This window comes from Neomonachus schauinslandi, chromosome 6, assembly GCF_002201575.2.
Source record: "Neomonachus schauinslandi chromosome 6, ASM220157v2, whole genome shotgun sequence".
In the NCBI taxonomy this organism is placed as follows: Eukaryota; Metazoa; Chordata; class Mammalia; order Carnivora; family Phocidae; genus Neomonachus; species Neomonachus schauinslandi.
In genome coordinates, this window is record NC_058408.1 from 610,162 (window position 1) to 627,921 (window position 17,760).

General features: G+C 57.9%; 1 protein-coding gene across 5 annotated transcripts in view; it reads left to right on the forward strand.

Annotated features, from left to right (window-relative positions):
- The window catches only part of ATP8B2 (ATPase phospholipid transporting 8B2), a 19,962-nt gene extending 3,224 nt beyond the window's left edge, over positions 1–16,738 (forward strand). The window contains exons 1-27 of one of the 5 annotated variants that reach the window (XM_021682174.2): positions 8–255; positions 1,540–1,598; positions 1,928–2,041; positions 2,154–2,252; positions 2,512–2,573; positions 2,668–2,740; positions 3,223–3,293; positions 3,535–3,614; positions 4,439–4,597; positions 4,751–4,839; positions 6,346–6,542; positions 8,605–8,813; positions 9,461–9,504; positions 9,791–9,956; positions 10,087–10,275; positions 10,428–10,543; positions 10,628–10,792; positions 10,873–10,984; positions 11,071–11,176; positions 11,268–11,409; positions 11,571–11,754; positions 11,848–12,071; positions 12,435–12,518; positions 12,771–13,016; positions 13,128–13,266; positions 14,957–15,087; positions 15,276–16,738. In XM_021682174.2, the coding sequence (XP_021537849.1) occupies positions 168–255; positions 1,540–1,598; positions 1,928–2,041; positions 2,154–2,252; positions 2,512–2,573; positions 2,668–2,740; positions 3,223–3,293; positions 3,535–3,614; positions 4,439–4,597; positions 4,751–4,839; positions 6,346–6,542; positions 8,605–8,813; positions 9,461–9,504; positions 9,791–9,956; positions 10,087–10,275; positions 10,428–10,543; positions 10,628–10,792; positions 10,873–10,984; positions 11,071–11,176; positions 11,268–11,409; positions 11,571–11,754; positions 11,848–12,071; positions 12,435–12,518; positions 12,771–13,016; positions 13,128–13,266; positions 14,957–15,087; positions 15,276–15,554 (3,627 nt within the window). In that variant the 5' untranslated portion in view covers positions 8–167 and the 3' untranslated portion in view covers positions 15,555–16,738. Of the gene's footprint in view, positions 1–7; positions 256–1,539; positions 1,599–1,927; positions 2,042–2,153; positions 2,253–2,511; positions 2,574–2,667; positions 2,741–3,222; positions 3,294–3,534; positions 3,615–4,438; positions 4,598–4,750; positions 4,840–6,345; positions 6,543–8,604; positions 8,814–9,460; positions 9,505–9,790; positions 9,957–10,086; positions 10,276–10,427; positions 10,544–10,627; positions 10,793–10,872; positions 10,985–11,070; positions 11,177–11,267; positions 11,410–11,570; positions 12,072–12,434; positions 12,519–12,770; positions 13,017–13,127; positions 13,267–14,956; positions 15,088–15,275 lie in introns of those variants that run through there. The other 4 variants (XM_021682175.2, XM_021682176.1, XM_021682172.2 and 1 more) reach the window with 4 other exon arrangements.
- Positions 16,739–17,760: the final 1,022 nt, after the last annotated feature.

Consider the following 17,760-nt stretch of genomic DNA (forward strand, 5'->3'; position numbering starts at 1 on the left):
CGCGGGGATGGCCGGGGCTGCAGGTGGGGCGCGCGCCCGACGGCCGGGGCTCCCCTCCGAGCGGCCGCGGCTCGTGGTGTGCCTGCCCGGGGGGCCGCCGCATCGGCGCCGCTGAGGCCAAGGACAGACCGACAGACAGCCCGCCCTCCCCCGCTCAAACCGGGATCATGACGGTCCCCAAGGAGATGCCCGAGAAGTGGGCCCGGGCCGGGGCGCCCCCCTCCTGGAGCAGAAAGAAGCCCTCTTGGGGGACAGGTAACGGGAGGCAGCGCCTGGCCGCTCTCCCGAACCCCTGCTTCCCCTCCCACCCTCACATTTGGTTGTCCTCAGCCTTCCGCAGCCTTCCCTGGTCCGCTCCTTTCCAGACCCAGGGATCCTGGCTCCAAAGGGTCTGGCCCCTGCCTCTCCCTTGCATGGTCTTTGGAGACGCCGCAGGGGGCTCAGAGCGAGGGGTCCCCACTGGGGAAGTTTCTGGGAGTAAAGCGCCCACGCAGGGAAGGAGCCCTCTGAGTAGGCAGAGGGTGCTGTGTTCCGAGGTTTGGTTACTGCAGTGTGCTCTGCAGGGGTCTTTGGAGGGGTGAGGGGAGGGGTCTGGCATGTTGCATTTGGCTCCAGCCCTGGTTCAACGCGTTTTGTTCTCTGCCTCACCAAGGAACCCCCCTTTTCAGCCTGTGGCCCTTGTGACCCCCAGAGGTGGGCTGGAGAGCCCTTGGCAGGACAGCCCCGTGTTCTGGGACATGAACTTGGTACCTGCAGTCCCTGCAGTCCCAGATGAGCGGATGTTCAGGATAGGTGTCACTCAGTTAGTGACAGGTGTGTTGTTTAAGGGCAAGGTGTTTGGATGGCACAAGAAGGGTTACAGTTAGAGAGAACAGCCCTTTAAAGTACATCCCATTCCTGCCTCCTTCATCGCAGTCTTGGTCTGCATGACCCACATCCCTGACCCCCCCTTCTCTGACTTGAAGATGAGCTTTGAAATAAGGTGATGTCATTGTGGGCCAGTCAGAAGGCTCTGTGGGTGGCATGTGACAAGCAGAGGCTCCTGTAGGGGGTGCCGCACGTGGGGCTGTGGGGCTGGGATGCTGCCGCAGAGCACAGTGACCCTCGGGCTTGCCACCCACCCCACCCCCAGGTTAGGAGGAGGGCAGTGCCCTGGCTGGATCTGCAGGGGCTCCCTGGGGAAGGAAGCTTTTTGTCTGCAGCTGCTTTTCCTCCAGCGATTCCTGAGGCCATAATGGCTGGGGTGTTAATTAAAGGGATGCGGGGAGGGGATCTGAGTGCCCCTAGCAGAAGACCTTGACATTGTTGGTCTTGTCCTGTGAATGAATGCCTGCAGAACCGAATGGCCAGGCTGGTGCGAGACAGACCAGAGGGTGGAACCGAGTGACACCCCAGGTGTGGCCAGCTCCTTAAAACTGTGTACTCTGCAAGGAGCCAAGGGCCCTCAGTGGAAACCCCACAAAATGGGTAGGCCTGACAAGGTGCTGGGCCTGGCCTCCATTTGCTCCTCCTGACTGCGGCATCATCGTTCTGTTGCAGAAGAAGAAAGGAGGGCTCGAGCCAACGACCGAGAATACAATGAGAAATTCCAGTACGCGGTAAGTGACTTGGCAGGCCAGCCTGCTCCCTCCTCCTGAGTGCCAAAGGGCAACGGCCCCCTTGAGGTTGGGGCCAGGGGAGGGAAGGCAGCCCCCTGGCCACTTTCCATCTGTGGCTGTGCTGATTTTTTCATGCCTTCACCTGGCAGTGCCCCAGGACACATGGGCCCCATGAGACTCCCTTCTCTTTACCCCTTCCCCCTCCCACACCTGAGGTTGCTGGCTTTTAGGGGCAGAGGTTTGGGAAGTGTCGATGGAGGAGGCAGCCTCTGCCTGGTTCTGGGTTGGGGTTAGAGGCTGTCTGGTGATCTTCTCTTCCATTGTCGTAGAGTAACTGCATCAAGACCTCCAAGTACAATATTCTCACCTTCCTGCCTGTCAACCTCTTTGAGCAGTTCCAGGAGGTTGCCAATACCTACTTCCTGTTCCTTCTCATTCTGCAGGTGAGTGTCCTGCAGTAGACCCTTTGCAACTCACAAGCCAAGTCAAGGAAGAGAGAGGGTGGGTGGGAGGGCCTGGCCTGGGGCCTCAGAGCCACACCCTCTTCCCTTGCAGTTGATCCCACAGGTGTCCTCCCTTTCCTGGTTCACCACCATCGTGCCTTTGGTTCTCGTCCTCGCCATCACAGCTGTTAAAGATGCTACTGATGACTATGTGAGTCGCTTCTACTCTTCCATTCCTGCACTTCTTTCTCACCCCCACTCTGCCCGGCACAGGTCCTTGGGGACCGTGGTATCCCCCACCTGGCCCCTAGACCTGTGGCTCCTTGGCCAAGGGCACAGGGCGGAGCCAGGGAGAGAGTACGTCTGTGGACAGGTGCACTCCAGGTGGGACCCAGCGCGCTCTACACCCCACTGACCGTCTCAGTCCCTGGGAGTGGGGAAGCCATCTTACTTCTCTTAGTTCTTTTCAGTTCCGCCACAAGAGCGATAACCAGGTGAATAACCGGCAGTCCCAAGTGCTGATCAATGGGAGGTGAGCGCCCGGTGGAGACCGAGGGCCTTTAGGAGGAGGGGTCCCCTGGGAACTTCTCTCGCTACTGACCAGCCTCTTCTCCCCCTTGCCACAGCCTCCAGCAAGAGCAGTGGATGAATGTCTGTGTTGGCGATATTATCAAGCTGGAAAACAATCAGTTTGTGGCGGTAAGGGACAAGGTGGCCCTCTAGGGCTACGAGTCTCTTCACTCTTTTTTGGCAGATAGAAATGAGTCTGTCCTGATTTCCCACAGCCTTGTAATCACGCACGGGTTGAACTTTCTTGAGTGGGGAGCTTCTTTTTTTTTGAGAGAGAGACAGTGCATGTGTGCACTCGTGTGTGAATGGGGGGGCGGGCAGAGGGAGAATCCTCCGCAGACTCCACACCCAGCAGGGCTCAATCTCACAACACTGAGATCACGACCTGAGCCGAAATCAAGGGTCAGACGCTTAACCGACTATGCCCCCCCCAAGCTCCCTGAGTGGGGAGCTTCTGTGTCATATTAATACACAGGGGCTGGCTTCTCTCTTGCCATTCACGCTTGGGAACTAAGCAAACCAAGAATGCTTACGGGAAGCAGGGGTCAGCAAAGAGTGCATCACGAGTGGAGGGTTGAGTCTTTGGGCTCCTCACTAGGCTTTCTCTCTAGGCGGATCTCCTCCTCCTTTCCAGCAGTGAGCCCCACGGCCTGTGTTACATAGAGACAGCAGAACTTGATGGGTAAGTCGGATGCCCATATCTTCTGCCTCCTTAAGGGTAAAAAGCTTGTTTTCTGGAAGAGATTCCTGGGTCTAGGAGTTGTACCTTTTGGAAAATTTTTAGGGATCAGAAAGGCTTTGGGTATGTGGAAGTATTATGCACTCAGTAATGTGGAGGGGGGTGATGCCCCAAGGTCAGGTGCTCCCAGGTAGATTCTAGAGGAAGGGAAGGGAACCAGGACTTAGGAACACTGTCCTTCCAGAGAGACCAACATGAAAGTGCGCCAGGCAATCCCAGTCACCTCGGAGTTGGGAGACATCAGTAGGCTCGCCAAGTTTGATGGTGAGTGATTTTGGAGAAGCGGCTTGTGGGTGGAGGAGGTGGGTTGGGTTTTGGGGTTTAAATTGCACCTGCTTCTTTTTGCTGGGATGCAGCTCCCTGGATTTTTCTTTGTGGGGGAGTGTCAGCAATGCAAGGTGGCTTCCACCTACTTTTGAGTTCACGGCCATTTCAGGAGCTCTTCATGGCCAATAGCTCCTTCCTTGCTGTATGTGTTGAGAGAAATTCAGTTTATTCTTATTTGGCTCCAAATAACGATACATGCTTTTTCGTTAGAAGGACAGACCATAGTGTGTGTAAGAAAAAAACCTCCTGCTCCTCAATTCTGCCCTGTTAGCTAGCCAGGTGCACTGGTCCTTCAGTGTGTATCCATCCACGCTCTGCATCTATACAGACGTGAGCACAAAGCAGTGGGACCCTGCTGCACCCGAATCTCCACACCTGCCTTTCCTTACCTGTTAAATTCTTTAGCTATCTCATCGCATCACTGGTTACAGAAATCCGCCTCCTTCCTTTTAATAGCCGCGTCATGTTGCACAGAGCTGATGTGTCAGAACCTACTCAGCTCTCTCGACCATTCAGTTGTCTCCAGTTTTTTGCTGTTTAAAGAATGCTTCAGTAAACTGTCGTGAGCCATGCTGTTATTTCTGTAGAACAGAGTCCCCAGAGTGGGGTCCCTGGGCCGGAGCGGGGCTGCGCTCATGCTGGCGCATCCCTCCTGCCAAGCCGCCTCTGTTCACCCCCGGCCAGTGAGTGGAGGTCCCTCCCTCAGCCGTAGTCAGGCTGCGGACGGTACCTGGGGTGGCAGCTTTCTGTCTTCCGCTCAGGTGAGGTGGTCTGCGAGCCTCCCAACAACAAGCTGGACAGGTTCAGTGGGACCCTTTACTGGAAGGACAGCAAGTTCCCCCTGAGCAACCAGAACATGCTGCTGCGGGGCTGTGTGCTGCGCAACACCGAGTGGTGCTTTGGGCTGGTGGTCTTTGCAGGTGAGCCTCCCGGGGGCCGGGGGCCGGTGCCTCCCAGGGCCAGTCTCCCCGGCTCGCACCTCTGTCCCCATGACGTCCTGCAGTCTGCGGCCCCAGGCGGAAATACAGCCGGCTGCTGCCTTGGCTTCCGCACCTGCTCCCATTCCTTTCTAGGTCCTGACACGAAGCTGATGCAGAATAGCGGCAGGACGAAGTTCAAGAGAACAAGTATTGATCGCCTAATGAATACGCTGGTGCTCTGGGTAAGGCTCCCCCCGGCAGCCCCCTGCGTCTGGCTCCCCCTGGGCCATTACCCTTGCTCCCACCTCCTCCCTGGTCGAAGGCAGTGCTTGTCAGGCTCCTTTTAGACTTGGAAGACGTTACTTACAAGAACCTTAGGAACGTGCATGAATCAAGGACTGGAAGAGAGCTAAAGCAAACCGGCCCTTCTCTGGATTCCAGCAGTGCTGGTGACTTAGTGCAGCGTGTCAGCTTCTGTTTGCTTTTGCCGGGGACAAGGAGGCCTTCACAGGGATGGAGAAGGAATTAAAAGAAAAATTTCCATTCAGCAGATGGATAATGAACGGGGTCTTTTCCCCTGACTTCTAAGAGTGGAGGATCCCAAAGGAAGAGTTTGTTTTAGTTTTTAGCAATTCCTGAATCCTTTTCTTGTTTGGCTGGAAATTTGAGCTCCTTGTTGGGCTCTCCTCCCCTTCTTCTTGTGCCGCCCACGGCCTGCTGCTGACCCCCCCGCATGCCAGCCAAGGTTGGGCCAGCCTCTGGCCTTAAAGGGTTTGTCAAGACCTCAACCTGGGAGACTGGTTAAGTCTCTCCCGCAAAGGCTCGCATCGCCCCCTGGTGGCCCTTGGGCACCTTCGGAAATAGATGTCTGAAATCATACTTGTCTCAGTTTTCTTCTTTTAACCACCAGAACTTTCTTATGATCCTTTTTCAGGGACTGCAAGATTTATTTTATTCATTATTTTATTTATTTATTTGAGAGAGAGAGACGAGAGAGAGAACACAAGCACTGAGCCACCCAGGAGTCCCAGGACTGCAAGATTTAAATCTTTAGAAGAATCTTTTACAATCTTTAAGAGATTTTTTACTTTCTTTTTTTTTTTTTTAAATTTTATTTTTTTATTTGACAGATAGAGAGGGAACACAAGCAGGGGGAATGGGAGAGGGAGAAGCAGGCTTCCCGAGGAGCAGGGAGCCCGATATGGGGCTCGATCCCAGGACCCTGGGATCATGACCTGAGCCAAAGGCAGACGCTTAACGACTGAGCTACCCAGGTGCCCCAAGATTTTTTACTTTCAAGTAATCTATATTTATGAAGATGAAATCTGTTTCCCAGGTTAAAAAAAAACTTTTTTGTCAATCTGTATGAGATAATGAACATTACAGAAACTTGGCATTTTTGTTGGCTTGTGGAAGCTCAGCTCAGGTAGATGGGTGATTTCCAGTGAGCTGCTTCCTCATGTTGGGAGGAGCTTGCTCGCACCCCCTCTGACCGTTCGGGAAGGGCTCCAGGTATCTGAGCTCCCCCGTCATACAGTGAAGAAAGATGTTCAGAGACAGGGCCACATGATGGTTGGCAGACCACAGGCTCTCACCAGTTCTGGGTGCTTCTCAGGAGAGCATGCCACCATTTTAAAGATGCCTGAGCTTTTGAGGGTTTGGGGTATGAGTGGTGACCTTCAGTGATGCACTTGGTTTTGGGGGCTTCCTAAGTGGCAGCCTCGCCTCTGTTCCTCATTCCTTGCCAGATTTTTGGATTCCTGGTCTGCATGGGGGTGATCCTGGCCATTGGCAATGCCATCTGGGAGCACGAGGTCGGGACGCGCTTCCAGGCCTACCTGCCGTGGGACGAGGCAGTGGATAGTGCCTTCTTCTCTGGCTTCCTCTCCTTCTGGTCCTACATCATCATCCTCAACACCGTCGTGCCCATATCGCTCTACGTCAGGTACGCACTCACTCTGCCCGGGGTCTCCCAGGGAGCTCAGGTGGTCCCTTGGCAAACCTTTCTGTGAAGATGAAACCTTTGGGAAGGAACCTGGAGCTCCTTCTTGTGCCTCGAGCACCTTGTTCTCTGTTCACCCGTGTGGAGCAAGCTTCGTCGCCGTTTTCAGGTGCTTTGGACTCTGTGTCACGACAAAAACCGTGTCGATTTATTCAGCATATGTCACTCACATGGCAACTTTGTGCCGTGCCCCCTGCAAAGACATGTTAGGGACGGACCTCGTTCCCTGCAGGAGCTTCGGGCTAGTAGAGAAGAAAGTCTAAACGCCTTCTAAGAGTGGGAGCGAGTGCTGTGGGAGTCCTACCTGAGGCGAGTGTGGGGCACAAGGGGACGCAGGTGTGCAGGGTGGGGTCTGCCTTCAGAAGCAGCAGGCTGGGAGGGGAGGAGAGGTGCAAGCAGTGCGAGACACCAGACCCCACGACCCCCTGTGATGCCCCTGCCTGGGTGGTTAATCAGGGAGGACATCTCTGCAGAGGGGGCTGGAGCCTGGGGGAGGTGAGACAGAGGCCTGGAGGTGGGGCCCCCGGAATGGTCACCGTCTGGCAGCAGAACAGGGCGTGACTGGGTCGCAGCTGACCTGGTTCCTGACAACAGAAGTCGTCAACGTTAGTCCCATTGAGAAAAATCCCAGGAACGCGCGTCAGGAGGTGCTGGCTGGCCGTGGTGACGGCATGAGTAGATCGAGGAGACGTGTGGGCCGCTTGAGGTACAGAGCACGTGAATGGGGACGGGCCGGTGAGAACGAGCAGGAAGAGTAGCCAGAAGAACAAAACTCGAGGTAGCAGACCTGAGACGTGTTGAAGGAAATCCTCTCTGGATGCTCGGGACTCTTCCCAAGGGCTGCGTTTCGTTCACACACACACTCCCCAGCTGCGCCTCAGGTCTCCCCTGAGTCCTGCTGCGGATGGCACTGACCACACGGAGCGTTTCTGTGCCGAGGTGGACAGTTTGGGCTTCCCTAGAACGCTGACAGGAGACTCCTGGCCACGGGGGGCCCGGTTTCCACACGGGACATGGGAACAGTCCTGTCCCACCTTCTTCGTGGGGATGTGTCAATACTGGGTCGACACGAGATGCTCGATTGGAGGATCGGACGTCGGGTGGGAGCCTGCGTCCCGGCCGTCACTGCTCCTTCATTCCTACTGAAATGCTTTCCTGTCTGCCGTCTCCCTCGTCGCCATCTTCGGGCTTGCTGCCCGAGTTTTGTCCCTGCTCACCCAGCGCCCACGGTAGCTGCCAAGAAAGCTTCTTGCTAAGTCTGATCAAGCTCCAGAGAGTGTTGGGGGGCGGGAGCAGCCCAGTGGGGAGAAGGCTGAGAAGACCCCTCGAGCCAGCTGCGTGCAAAGTGGATCCTGATCCAGTCTTGCTCGGGCCGCACGCAGGGTTCCAGAGGCGCCCCAGGGCTCAGTCTCCTTCTTGGGCTGCTGACGGTCCACACCCCAAAGGGCGCACCGGGCCGGCCGGAGGAGGGGGAGGGCCCCGGCTGTGGAAAGCGCCCCGTCTCTGGCATGGTTTCCCGCGGCGGAGTCGCAGTTCCGGCTGCCTCGCTCCCTGGGAGCGCGAGGCCATAGCAGGGCCCTGAGCTGGGCGGAAGGACCGTGCTTGCGGTGGGCGGCGAGGGGCCAGTGCCCTCGCTGTCTCTCTTCTCTTCCTCCCCTCACACACTCTCTCTCGTTTTCTCTGCATGGTTTCTGTGTTACTAGTCCTGAGGTAAGAGCTGGTCGAGTGCCTTGTCTGCAGTCCTTTCCTCTCTTCCTGTGCTGTCCGTCCCGCCTGCCCAGGCCCTTTGCACCTTCTTGTCTGGAGAGCATCAGAGGGTCGGGGTCAGGGAGCTCCTGGCTGGCCACAGTGGCCGGCTCCATTTTCAGCCACTCCTTGCCCATCCCACCCAGGTTCCGTGCCCGGGTGTCCGCTCCGTGCGTCCTGTCTCCCCCCAGGCGGGGGGCCTGCAGCGAAGGCCCGTCCTGGCTCCCTGCCCGAGCCTTACCTCCTGTCCCCTGTGCAGCGTGGAGGTCATCCGCCTGGGCCACAGCTACTTCATCAACTGGGACAAGAAGATGTTCTGCATGAAGAAGCGGACGCCCGCGGAGGCGCGCACTACCACCCTGAACGAGGAGTTGGGCCAGGTGGAGTATGTCTTCTCTGACAAGACGGGCACCCTCACACAGAACATCATGGTCTTCAACAAGTGCTCCATCAGCGGCCGCAGCTACGGTAGGCCCGCACCACGACGACTCCAGGCTCCCAGCCGCCGTCGTCTTGACATCTGGGGTTTGCTTCTTTCCTGCTCGGACTTGTGGGGCCGGGAGAGCATCTGCTTTGTGCCCCGGGTCAGGCGCAGACGCAGAGTGCCTCTTCTGCTCTCTGCTGCTGGCCTCGCCCTGGCCTCAGCCCCAGGCACGGGGCGCTCTGCGGCTGTTAGAAGGGGCGGCAGAGTGCGAGACGCTCCCCATGTTGCGTTCAGGGCACTTGTGTGTCTCTGGAACGGGACCGTGGTCTCCATGTGGCCTCGCGGCCGAGCCACGGGGTAGCCTGCGATAGGGTGTGTGGGGCCTCACTGTTTTCGGTACTAACTTGGGCCTGTGGCTCGTGTGTGGGGTTTGTCCGTTGTTAGGCCTACAGGGTGAAAGGCAGGAGAGCGGGTGGGGCGAGCTAGGGACAGGGACACGGAGCAGTGGGGGCCACGACTTTCGGTCCTGGGGTTCTGAGGACCCAGGGTGCCTCGAGTCAGCCGTGTGACCTGTGACCTCGGCTCAGTGGATGGGATTGAGGGTTCCAGATGCCTGTGGGGATTTTGTGCTGGAGGCTTTTCGCCGCCACTCTTCTGACGCTGCTTCGCCTTCTGTCCCGGCTGCGTGTAGGGGACGTGCTTGATGTCCTGGGACACAAAGCCGAATTGGGAGAGGTAAGGCCCGGCCTCCGTAGTTACTCTGTGCCCACTAAATGTAGGGCACTCGCCCAGTAACGGCGGGTATGGTGAGGAGGGAGGTGCTCTTTGGTCACGAGGTGGAGGCTGATGGGAGAAAGGGGTGTGTTCAGGAAGAATTGGGAGCGGGAAGGAGAATGTGGGGTCTGCAGCGGACAGGGTCTTGGGTTGTCCTCTGGAAGGGCAGGAAACAGCAAGGTGGGGACAGCCCTCCTGGGGTGCAGCCTGCCACCTCCCTCTGCTTGTTGCCCTCTCTTTGCTCTAGAGGCCAGAGCCTGTCGACTTCTCCTTCAACCCCCTGGCCGACAACAAGTTCTTATTTTGGGACCCCACCCTCCTGGAGGCTGTCAAGATGGGGGACCCCCACACGCACGAGTTCTTCCGTCTCCTTTCTCTGTGTCACACTGTCATGTCAGAGGAGAAGAACGAAGGTGAGCCTGGGGCCGGCTTGCGCTCGCCCCGCCCGGGCCGCCCTCCAGCCTGCTCTGAGCGTGGCCAGGCGGGGCCGCCCCGGGCCTCGGGTGGCCGCTTACGCCACGTGTGCTCTTTGTCGCCTCCCAGGGGAACTGTACTACAAGGCTCAGTCCCCGGATGAGGGGGCCCTGGTCACCGCGGCCAGGAACTTCGGCTTTGTATTCCGCTCTCGCACCCCCAAAACCATCACTGTCCATGAGATGGGCACAGCCGTCACCTACCAGCTGCTGGCCATCCTGGACTTCAATAACATCCGCAAGCGGATGTCCGTCATCGGTGAGGCCGGGCCTGGGCTGCGGGGGGCACTCAGGGCCGTGTCAGGGCCTGCGGTGGGTGGGGGCGCTGGGTGGCTCTTGCTGGTGTGGTAGGTTGGGGGTCTTGACCTGCCTGAGTCTTCCTGGGACTTTCTTCCCTTGGCCTGACCCCAGTGCGAAATCCAGAAGGGCGGATCCGACTGTACTGCAAAGGGGCCGACACGATCCTGCTGGAGAGGCTTCACCCCTGCACCCGGGAGCTGCTCAGCACCACCACCGACCACCTGAATGTAGGTGTGCGGACAGCGGCCCTGTGGTTCTGGACTCAGTGTCATGGCGGGGAGGGCGGAGGCTGACCTTGGCTCTGTCCCCAGGAGTACGCCGGGGAGGGGCTGAGGACCCTGGTTCTGGCCTACAAGGATCTGGACGAAGAGTACTATGGGGAGTGGGCCCAGAGACGGCTCCAAGCCAGCCTGGCCCGGGACAGCCGGGAGGACAGGCTGGCCAGCGTGTACGAGGAGGTGGAGAGCGACATGGTGGTATGGCTGCAGGTGGGCCGAGGGGGCCGGGGGGGCTCGTGCCTGGGACTCTCCCGTCTGGAACCCTGTGGTATTTCCAGCTGCTGGGCGCAACAGCCATTGAGGACAAGCTTCAGCAGGGGGTTCCAGAGACCATTGCCCTCCTGACGCTGGCCAACATCAAGATTTGGGTGCTGACCGGAGATAAGCAAGGTGAGAAGCATCTGGATACCGCCCTTGCGTGAGCCTAGACCTCAGGCTGGAGAGTGTGCTGAGCTCATCGGTCTCTGTGTTGGCAGAGACGGCCGTGAACATCGGCTATTCTTGCAAGATGCTGACGGACGACATGACAGAGGTGTTCATTGTCACCGGCCACACCGTCCTCGAAGTGCGGGAGGAGCTCAGGTAGATGAGGCCCAAGACAGGCAGATGTCCTGCACGTGCAGACCCTGCTCCTGTCCCGGAGCCCACGGGTGCATTCCCGCCTCCTTCCCAGGAAAGCCCGGGAGAAGATGCTGGACTCGCCCCACGCTGTGGGAAACGGCTTCACCTGCCCGGAGAAGCGTTCTGCCAAACTCACTTCTGTCCTGGAGGCCGTTGCCGGGGAGTACGCCCTGGTCATCAACGGGCACAGCCTGGTGAGCGTCTTTACAGAGACCCCTTCTCTGCACGTGGCCGGTCTGTCTTGCCTTGTTCTCCCTCCCCTGACCTCAGCGCAGCTGCGGCCTCTCGGGGCCTGGGAGGCATGACTCCTGGGTCCGCCCCCGGGGAGATGGGGCTCTCAGGTTCTGTGTTCCAGGCCCATGCGCTGGAGGCGGACATGGAGCTGGAGTTCCTGGAGACGGCCTGTGCCTGCAAAGCTGTCATCTGCTGCCGGGTGACCCCTTTGCAGAAGGCACAGGTGGTGGAGCTGGTTAAGAAGCACAAGAAAGCCGTGACCCTCGCCATCGGGGACGGAGCCAACGATGTCAGCATGATCAAGAGTGAGTGTGGACGTGGGGCGGGGGGTCGGCTCCACCCCGCTGCGATTCTGAGCGTGCGACTCTGCTTCCCCTCGTCACCACCTGGCCCTGTAGCGGCTCACATTGGCGTGGGCATCAGCGGCCAGGAGGGCATCCAGGCCGTGCTGGCCTCCGACTACGCCTTCTCCCAGTTCAAGTTCCTGCAGCGCCTCCTGCTGGTGCATGGGCGCTGGTCCTATCTGCGCATGTGCAAGTTCCTCTGCTATTTCTTCTACAAGAACTTCGCCTTCACCATGGTCCACTTCTGGTTTGGCTTCTTCTGCGGCTTCTCTGCCCAGGTAGGGCGCCCGCGGCCCGCTGCCTCCTGTGTGTGCTCCGTAAGGGCAGAGATCTTCTGGCCTGTCTGTCGGTCAGCCCCCAGGGCCCAGCTGTTGTCAGGTTCCTGCGTTAAAAAAACACTGGTTGAGGGGCTCCTAGCCAGCTGAGACCGTGCGGCCCGGGACTCTCGGTCTTGGGGTTGTGAGTTCGAGCCCCACGTTGGGTATAGAGCCTACTTAAAAAAACAAAATGAGAACAAACAAACACTTGTTGAAAGAGTAGAGACGGGCTCCAGAAAATTCCTTAGGGCTCCACACGTCACTCAGCAGTCTCTCTGCCCAATTTGTAGTGTTTCCTCCTGTCTTGCTGTGATCTCTTCGCAGACCGTCTACGATCAGTATTTTATCACCCTTTACAACATCGTGTACACCTCCCTCCCAGTCCTCGCCATGGGGGTCTTCGACCAGGTAAGGGGCACAGGGGTCGGGGCTGGGGAGAGGCCGTGCTGCGAAGAAAGCACATGGATGGCAGCATGTGTACCTGCTGCCCGCGGTGCCTGGAAAAGCCGTGCTCCCGCTCGGCGGCCGCTGCTCTGTGACTTTCCTGGGTGGGGGGCTTGAGGCAGGATCCGGCTGTCAAAGAATTTGGAAAGGAGGAGGCCGGGATGGGCTCTGCCCTTGGCTGTCCTGAGGCCCCTGGACCCCCTGGGCCCCCCGCAGGACGTCCCGGAGCAGCGGAGCATGGAGTACCCCAAGCTGTATGAGCCAGGCCAGCTGAACCTCCTCTTCAACAAGCGGGAGTTCTTCATCTGCATTGCCCAGGGCATCTACACGTCCGTGCTCATGTTCTTCATCCCGTACGGCGTGTTTGCTGAGGCCACGCGGGACGACGGCACCCAGCTGGCCGACTACCAGTCCTTTGCGGTCACCGTGGCGACTTCCCTCGTCATCGTGGTCAGCGTGCAGGTGTGAGGCCAACCCGGCCCCGCCGTGCCCTGTGTCCAGGCGGCTGCCCTGGGCAGGACGGGGTGGGGTGGGGGGGCGGCCCTTTCTGTCTCTGACCGCTGCCTTTCTCAGATCGGGCTGGACACCGGCTACTGGACGGCCATCAACCACTTCTTTATCTGGGGCAGCCTGGCTATCTACTTCGCCATCCTGTTTGCCATGCACAGCAATGGGCTCTTCGACATGTTTCCAAACCAGTTCCGGTTTGTGGGTGAGTCTCTGCGGCGGCTTCCCTACCAACAGGGCAGGTGGCTCACGAGCACCAGGGGAGCGTTTGTGCGGTGTGCCAGGTGCTCGGAGAGGGGCCGTGGGTGCGTCGGGGTGTCTCTGACCCGGGCAGCCCTCACAGGGCTTCCGTATCCATGAATGTGAGGAAGAGCCTGCCAGGCTGTGGGGTCAGGATCAAGTGGTGGCCGACCTGCTCATGATCAGCAGATGACTGGTCGGGGGTGGTCGGGGACAGTCCAAGGGCAGGCTGCTGCGGGGCTGACTCTGCACCCGGGAGCTGGAAGTGTAGATGGGGTGGTTGAGGGGCTGGAAAGGGAGGACGTTGAAGGTGTCAACGCCAGGCTCTCAGGTCTTGATTTATTTCACTGGGAGTCTTTTTTTTTTCCTCTGAGGAAAGAGAGGAATGGCATCAAAGGATTACTTTAGAAAGAGAAATCTGATGGCCAGTGAGGAACTACTACAGTGACTGAGTGTGAGGCATTCGGACGGGCAGGGGTGGGGGTGGGGGGCGGGGGCAGGGGTGGCAGAGGCAGACGAGCTGCTTGGGAGGCGCAAAGTGAAGGCGGGTGCAGGGGTGCATTTGATTTCGATCTGTTCGTTCATCCACTCAGTGGGCGTTCGGTCGGCACCTTCTGTAGGTCACCCACTGTCCTGGGTGCTGGGGATGCAGTACTTGGCTCTCCTGGGTTTCGTATTTCAGTGAGAGAGACAGGCAGTTTACAAGGTAGCAGGTGAAATGTCTAGAATTAGGAAGTCTTACAAAAAACATCAAGCAGGGTGGAGAGGGACAGGGTAGTCAGGGAAGACCCCTTGAAAAGAGGACGTTGGCACAGAGAAACCTGAATAAAGGGGAGGAGTGAGCCTGGAAGAGGAACCTCTAGAGGGGTCCTAGGGGGGCTTTCCTGGAGGTTCCCACAGCAGAGGAGGGATGTGTGGGGTAAGCAAGGCTGGAGGGTAGGGCCTGGCTGGGTGTGGGGGGTAGGAATGGATCCAGATCTTTATGTTCTAGTTTAGAGTTAGAACTTTGAATTTTATTTTTTTTAATTCTTAAATTTTTTGAAAAAATTTTATTTATTTATTTGACAGAGAGACACAGCGAGAGAGGAACACAAGCAGGGGGAGTGGGAGAGGGAGGGAGCCGGATGCGGGGCTCGATCCCAGGACCCCGGGATCATGACCCGAGCCGAAGGCAGACTGAGCCACCCAGGCGCTGCAGAACTTTGAATTTTAGTCTAAATGTGATAGGAAGCCATCGGAGGGTTATGAGCAGGGAAGTGTCAGAACCCATTTGTGTGTTTAAGGACGGCTGTTACGGTTTTGGGGATGATAAAGCACAGAGGGCAAAGGCGGAAATGGGGAGGCCAGTTAGGAGGCTCTGGCGGTGACCCGGGCTTGGGGGGGACGCAGGGAGCCACGGCCACCTTCCACAGGCGGTTTGGAAACGGAGCCTTAGCGGAGTGGGTGGTGGCATTTCCTGAGCTGGGAAGACCCCGGGGCAGGTTGGGGTGGGGGGTGAGGCTCTGAGGAGACCACAGAGGTGCCCAGGAAAGCAGGTAAAGAAACAGGCCTGAGGTTCTGGGGAGCAGCGAGGACTCAGGGGCAGGGATGGGGCAAATAGGGCTGCTCCTCGTCTGCCCGTGACTCCCAAGGCCGCCGGCGGCTTCGTTCCCCAGGCAACGCCCAGAACACCCTAGCCCAGCCCACGGTGTGGCTGACCATCACCCTCACCACCGTCGTCTGCATCATGCCTGTGGTCGCCTTCCGGTTCCTCAAGCTGAGCCTGAAGCCCGATCTCTCAGACACGGTGAGCAGCCCGCTGTCTGCTCTGGGGGACCGGGAGGGCAGGTCAGGGAGTCCTCCGGCACGAACGTTGATGCTGGTGGCGGTCACCCACTGCTTCTTGGGGCAGAACCCCGCAGCCTCGTCCTGGAGGCTCCGGGTCCCCTGTCCGGGGGTGTGATGCCAGCGCGTTGCCGACGGGCTCCTTCCCAGGTGCGCTACACCCAGCTGGTGAGGAAGAAGCAGAAGGCCCAGCACCGCTGCCTGCAGCGGGTGGGCCGCACCAGTTCCCGGCGCTCGGGCTACGCCTTCTCGCACCAGGAGGGATTCGGGGAGCTCATCATGTCCGGCAAAAACATGCGGCTCAGCTCCCTGGCTCTGGCCAGCTTTACCACCCGCTCCAGCTCCAGCTGGATTGAGAGCCTGCGCAGGAAGAAGAGTGACAGCGCCAGCAGCCCCAGCGGAGGGGCCGACAAGCCCCTCAAGGAGTGAGGGCTGACCCCGGGGCACAAGCCCCTCAAGGGGTGAGGGCTGACCCCGGGGCGCCTTGCCGGCCACGAGCACACGGGGCGGTCCGGCCACCGAGAGGACAGCTTCTCGGAACTGCAGGCCCCCCATGCCCACCTCGCGTCCCTCCTTGCAGACCCCATCCTGCTGGCACCTCCAGCCCGGGGAGGGGGGTGGTGGCGGGGGCCCAGAGGGCGGAGCAGGGACAGGGGCATCAGGAGCCAGCCCCAGGGAGGGGTCAGATGTGGAACCAAAAACTGAAATTGAGATTGGGTCTGCCCTTGCCCTGCTTGGAGCCCACAGGGAGACTAGAATCTCTGTATTTTTTTACTCCCACTCCCCAGAGGGGGCTGAGGGCCTCTGTTCCTGAATTACACAAGAATGTATTATGCTGGGAAGCCAGAGATCTGCTGGGGCCCATGGGCCCCTCACGTCGTGTGTGTCTCTCCTTGATTTGTGTTTGTGTCCAGTTTGGTTTTGTGTTTTTTTATTTGGCAGGAGGAGGGGGCCTCTGAGTGACTTCTGTGTTGTGGGAAGAGGAGGCTGGCCCCCCAGGGGTGCCCCAGCTGGCTGGATGGGGTGGTCCGCAGGGCCCTTGAGGGCTGCAAGGCTGGCCAGGGAGGGAGGCCCCTGCCAGCCCCAGGGGTCCGCAGAGCACGGGGAAGGAGGATTTGGTCCCGTCTCCTTCCTCCCCCAACACACGTATCAGTTCCTGGGTCCGTAAGTCCTGCGGGTTTGGGCTGGAGCCTGGGGCACAGTCCCGTCATTTTCTGACCTCAAGCTGGGTGTAAGATGTCGTACAAAAAAAGAGATTTCTTTCATTTTAAATTTGGATCTGAGTTCCATTAGCAGAGTCTCATCTGTCTTCCGTCCTCCATCATCTGGCATTTTCCTGCTCCCGCACTCTGGAGCAGAGGCCGGGCTGAAGGGGAAGCTGGCCTCCACTGCTCCCTTCTGGTACACGAGGGGTCCCGCCCCTCCAGGCCCAGCATCCAGGAGAGCTGTGGAGGAGCGGGGCGGGGGCGGGGGGCCTCGAGCTATGCCTGTCACACCCCAAATCAGGCTTCTCCTGGGGTAGTTGCTACAAGTTCAGTCTGGGTAGTGGAGGGGGTGCTGAGGGTTGGTGTGGGGCTGGTCTTACTCAGTGCGCCAGCCTCGAGGCAGGTGGGCTGGCCGGGGGCCAGGGGGCCAGGGGGCCAGGGGAGGGGATGCTTGACAGGGAAAACCCTTTTGGCTGCACAGTTTACAAACCCAACATCATGTCTGTTTGTGTGTCTCTCAAGGTGAGAGTCTGATTTTTATACCAAAGAGGAAATGATTTTTTTTCATATTTGATTTGTCTATATTATATAAATATATATATAAATATATATATACAGTTATATATATATTATTTTTTTGGTTCTCTCTCGTTTTTTTAGGGAGGGAGGCAGTACCAAGTTGCATTGAGCTGTAATTAAGGAACGTTCTGTATAATTTATGACACATTTCTATACTTGCAAGAATTATATCATTTTATGGACATAAGAGAAAAAAATGCCTTTTTATAAAATTCCAATTTCTGAGAAGTGTGTAATTTGTCTCTTTTTTTTTTTTTTAAAGATTTTATTTATTTATTTGAGAGAGAGTGAGAGAGAGAAAGAGCACAAGAGGGGGGAGCGGGAGAGGGAGAAGCAGACTCCCTGCTGAGCAGGTAGCCCGATGCGGGACTCGATCCCGGGACTCCAGGATCATGACCTGAGCCGAAGGCAGTCACCCAACCAACTGAGCCACCCAGGCGCCCTGTAATTTGTCTCTTTTATAATATTTAATCAAGGCTGGTGGCAAACGGAAAGACAAACTTTTTTAAATGGAATTGAGTGGGTGGGGTCTGTGTTGAGGTGGAGAAAATGAAGTCTGGCTGGTCCCTGCCAGTCCCACACCTCCTGGGACTGAGTCTCAGCTGGACAGGGCAGTGGGCAGACCTGGGCACTCGTGTGGCCTTGATCCGTTTACTTTTCCAAACAAGCCACCTGCATGTTCCTAACGTATGGTAGCCGGGTGGGGAAAGAACCAGGTGAATATCACATGTTGATTTTTTTTTACCCCTCCGTCTTGTTTTTCCCACTGGCACTGACCTCCTAGCCTCACATCTTCCTGGCTTTTCCCAGAAGTGAACATCAAGGAGCCTAAGTACAGACCAAGACCGCAA